Here is a 4,040-nt window from a genome sequence, read left to right as displayed (position 1 = left end):
ATCTAAAAAAAAAAAAAAGGAATAAAATCTCCAGATGTTACAGTAATAGCTTCTAGACACCACAGTCTTCTCTCACAGATTATGTTATTTTGGCTTCAATAAAGATTTGTCCTCTTTCCCTGTTACATTCTGTTCGTCTTTCATGGTCTCATTATTATGACACAAGTTTTAATATGGGCTGATGATGATGATGATTTTTTTTTTTTTTTTTGCAGGTGGAGACCACATGGCTTTGCAAGGCCAGAGTTAATGAAAGTCTTATATAATTCACTGGACGATTCCTTTAAGCGCCTCATTTATCCTCTCCTCTGCAGAGAGTTCAGGTATGCATCTTGTCTTGTTTAATTCTTTGAACTGTTTTGTTTGCTGTTATGCACAGCACTAGTCCCTTTAAGACATACAGTAAATATTTGTTGATTGATTAAGCCAAAGAATTTAGAATCACAAAGCTTAAATTTAACCCTCAATTTCAATCTGTAGATGTGTTCATGAACATAGATCTTAAAATGTCCTTAATTTGATATACTCAAATCTTGACCTTTTCCACTTCTGTAATACTTACTTTGTGATTTGACAGCTAAACCAAGCAGATCAATTTATTAATCAGAGGTTTAGCTTGGAAGAAAAAACTGAAATTATTTTATGACATTGTTTAGAGGTAAGAGAGCCAAAGGAAACATAAGGAAGTTAGGAGAGGGTATAATGAGTTTATTACTAAAAGAGAGAGCTGATACGTGTTTTTAAATCTCCAAATAAGAATTGTTGCATGAAAATTATCACCAGTGATGAGCAAATATCAGATTATTGAAATAGCTGTATCAGTGAGCTAGTAGAATTTCCAATAGTAATGAAGGTGAAAACTGTCAAAGAGATGAGGCATGCAAGTGTTTTTAGGGAGAACACAGAAAAGAAACATAGAGAGGCAGAAGCCTTCTCTCCTGGTCCTCCCTAGCCCTGTCTTGGTGGTTGCTTTTAGGAAGTGTCCATTCCCTGAGGTAGTCACTCCTGTGCACTGTGCATTGGCTGCATATCAAATTTTTATGTTTCAGCAAAAACTACTTGGGGCTGCTGTCTCATCGTCCTCATCAGAATTTCTAGCAGACTGCCTCATGCTTGTTTTCCTTTTGCTGAGCTTGGCAGTTGCGTTGAGAGGTGTTCAGAGCAGGGGATGAGCAAGTAGTATTAGCAAAAAATGAAGCTCAATTGTCTACTTTCTGTTATGGGTAGTCTTCATTCGTGTGTGTGTGTGTGTGTGTGAGTGAGGGGGTGGGTAATAGAACTTGAACTCAGGGCCTTCACCCTGAGCTACAATCCCAGCCCTCTCTGTTTTGAGACCTGGTCTCACTAAGTTGTTAAATTGCCCAGGCTGAGCTTGAACTCAGACTCCAGAATGCTGGGATTATAGGCATGCATCACCATACCTGACTTGTTTGGTCATTTTTAGCCTTGATGTCCCCTAAAAATGTAGTTCTTTTTAAAATTCTGTTTCATGTCTTAGAAGTAATGTGTCTTGGTTTTGAGTGCTTGGGCATATAAGCAATTCTGTTTTTAATTTTTTTTGCAGAACCAGGGATTGAACTCAGACCCTTGCACTTGCTAGGAAAGTGCTTATTCCACTGAGCCATCTTCCTGGCCCCAGCAATTCTGTTTTTATTGAAAAGTTATCTCATTTAAAATACCATTTCTTGGGCTGGTGTACTAAGTGCTTGCTTAAGCAAGTGCGGGGACCGGGTTTCATCCCTGGCACCATGTGCTGCACTGGTCCCTGCCCCCAGGTGCACTGTGGTGGCTACTGAGTCTGGCCGTGGTGGCGCACACCTGTAATCCCAGTGCTGGGGAGACTGAAAATAGGAGGATCACTATGAGTCCAAGCTGCATAGTGAGATCCTGTACCAATTACATAAAAATAATTTTTTAAAATCTTTTTTTTTTTATATATATTTTGTCTTGTTTTTTTCATGTTAATGGCATGTCCAGTAGTTCATTCAACATTTTTGCATATATTTTGTGTGGCTTTACTTCATATGGAATAATTTCATTGAGATTGAATGTGAGCAGTTTGGTGTGGGATTGTTTCATGTGTAATCTTTTTTTGGCTTCTATGAGAAGTGAGAAAGCAGTAGCACTTCTCTTTTTCGTAAATGTGTGTGGTTCAAGCAATACTTCAGTTGCTAAGTTAGTTTGCAGGTGTTGTCTAGAGATGTGTCTCTTGGTAGAAGTACTTGAACAGCAGTTGAGGAGAGTAGTCCCTGTTGATTTCATTTTCTAGTTAAAAAGAAATTTTTCTGGGTTGTAGAAAAATACATGAATTAGTAATGCATAAAATAAAAAACACTATATTTTACCACATAGCAATAAACATTAGTTTTCTCCCTTTATGTACATAGATTGAAACAGATTATATAGATGATTATTTTGTAGATAGATTATTCAGTTACTGTATGTGTGCATAGCCTACATCTGCATTTCTTACCCCCATGTCTGACACAATCATTTATCTGTGTGCCATTTTTCACATCTTCTGCCATCTTTGTTCTTTGTAGTTTGCCATCTTTTCTTGTGTCTTCAGTCATTCCTCTTTATCTCCACGGTTATTGTCTTAGTTCAGGACATTAGCATTTCTTTCTTTGCAAGAACAAATACGACCAAGTATATGATCTAATTTTTTTCTTGCCTTTACAGCTTTTATGTCTTTGCTATTTGTTTACTTTATTTCGTTATTTATTTTTGGAGACAGGGTCTTGTTATATAGTTCAGGCTGACCTGGACTCACACTTACTGTGTAGCCCAGTCTGGTTTTAAACTCACAAGGATCTTCTTGCCTCAGCCGCCTGAGTGCTGCTGGAATTACAGGTGTGCACCACCACGCTTGGCTTTGTATTTTACTTTAGCACATGAAATTACTTATTTCTTCTGTTGTGAGCCATGAACCCTGTTGTGAGCTACTTCCCTTGTGTAAGGTATCTTTTTCCTGCTTTCCATATTATAGTCTCTACCTTTATTTGCTTCACTTTGATGTCTTTCTCCTTTTTTGTTGGTACCAAGGATCGAACTCAAGACCTTGCACTTGCCAGGCAGGCACTTAAACCACTGAGCTATGTCCCCGGCCCTCTTGCCTTTCATTTTTATTTAGCTGAAAAGGTATTTCTTCTAGAAAGTTTTTCTAACGTTGTCCTTCCCATGGCTTCCCTTAGAATTGTTGCTTTAGACTTGTCTGGGGCTTTTGTTGTTTGTTTGTTTTTCCATTAGACACTGTGATCTTCTTTTCAGTTTTGTATCCTTTATATCAATCATGGTGCATTGTGTCGGACTCTCAACAAATGCTTCCCAAGAAGTTAAGAAGGAAGATTTAGATACTTGCAGTGAGACTTTTTATCTTGGTTGGTTGTGAGATTGTAACAGTGAAGTGTCAGAGAAGAATAGAGAAAATCTTTAGCTAATAATCCAGAGACATAGTTGTGCATATCTTCATATATATAAAAATTCTGCCTCAACCCTGATGTGAAATGTGCTTTCAAGTATTTTTGTATACTCATTTTTTCTCCTGACCAATGGCATGTGTTTTGTTTTTTTTTTTTTGTTGACTTAAGAAAGAAGTCATACTAGGCCCAGGTTGTAGCTCAGCAGCACAAGCACCTACCTGGCAAGTGCAAGGTCCTGAGTTTGATTCCCAGTACAGTGCAAAAAAAAAAAAAAAAAAAAAAGAAGACATACTTTTATAAATTTGTATACATTTCAGGAGCTAATGTATTGAGAGCTTCTTTTATGTAGATGGGTGTATAAAACTTTTTTCTAAGTGCATTTAAGTCCATTCTAGTGCTAGTTTTATTTTACAGGTTTATTTATTTATTGACATCAGTTATTTTTATTTTAAAGAAAGAAAGAAAAAAAAATAAAAACAGTGGTACAAAATCTCAAAACAAGATTTTAGGAGGGTAACAATGGTTAGTACATTGTGTATTGTTACTGCCAAAGTAGTTTCTCATATTACAAGATATAGGCAAGAAATAATAAGCAGACAACATAGGTACAAACCTCTA

General features: G+C 36.9%; 1 protein-coding gene across 1 annotated transcript in view; it reads left to right on the top strand.

Annotated features, from left to right (window-relative positions):
* Positions 1–4,040, top strand: part of Srbd1 (S1 RNA binding domain 1) — a 236,736-nt gene that overhangs the window by 59,697 nt on the left and 172,999 nt on the right. The window contains 1 exon segment of the mRNA XM_023711259.1: positions 216–323. Coding sequence (XP_023567027.1) covers positions 216–323 — 108 coding nt within the window.

The sequence above is a fragment of the Octodon degus genome, unplaced genomic scaffold (assembly GCF_000260255.1).
Source record: "Octodon degus isolate 3935 unplaced genomic scaffold, OctDeg1.0 scaffold00020, whole genome shotgun sequence".
NCBI classification, from domain to species: Eukaryota; Metazoa; Chordata; class Mammalia; order Rodentia; family Octodontidae; genus Octodon; species Octodon degus.
The sequence above is the reverse complement of the archived record's forward strand: the minus strand, read 5'-3'. Positions and strand labels throughout refer to the sequence as shown.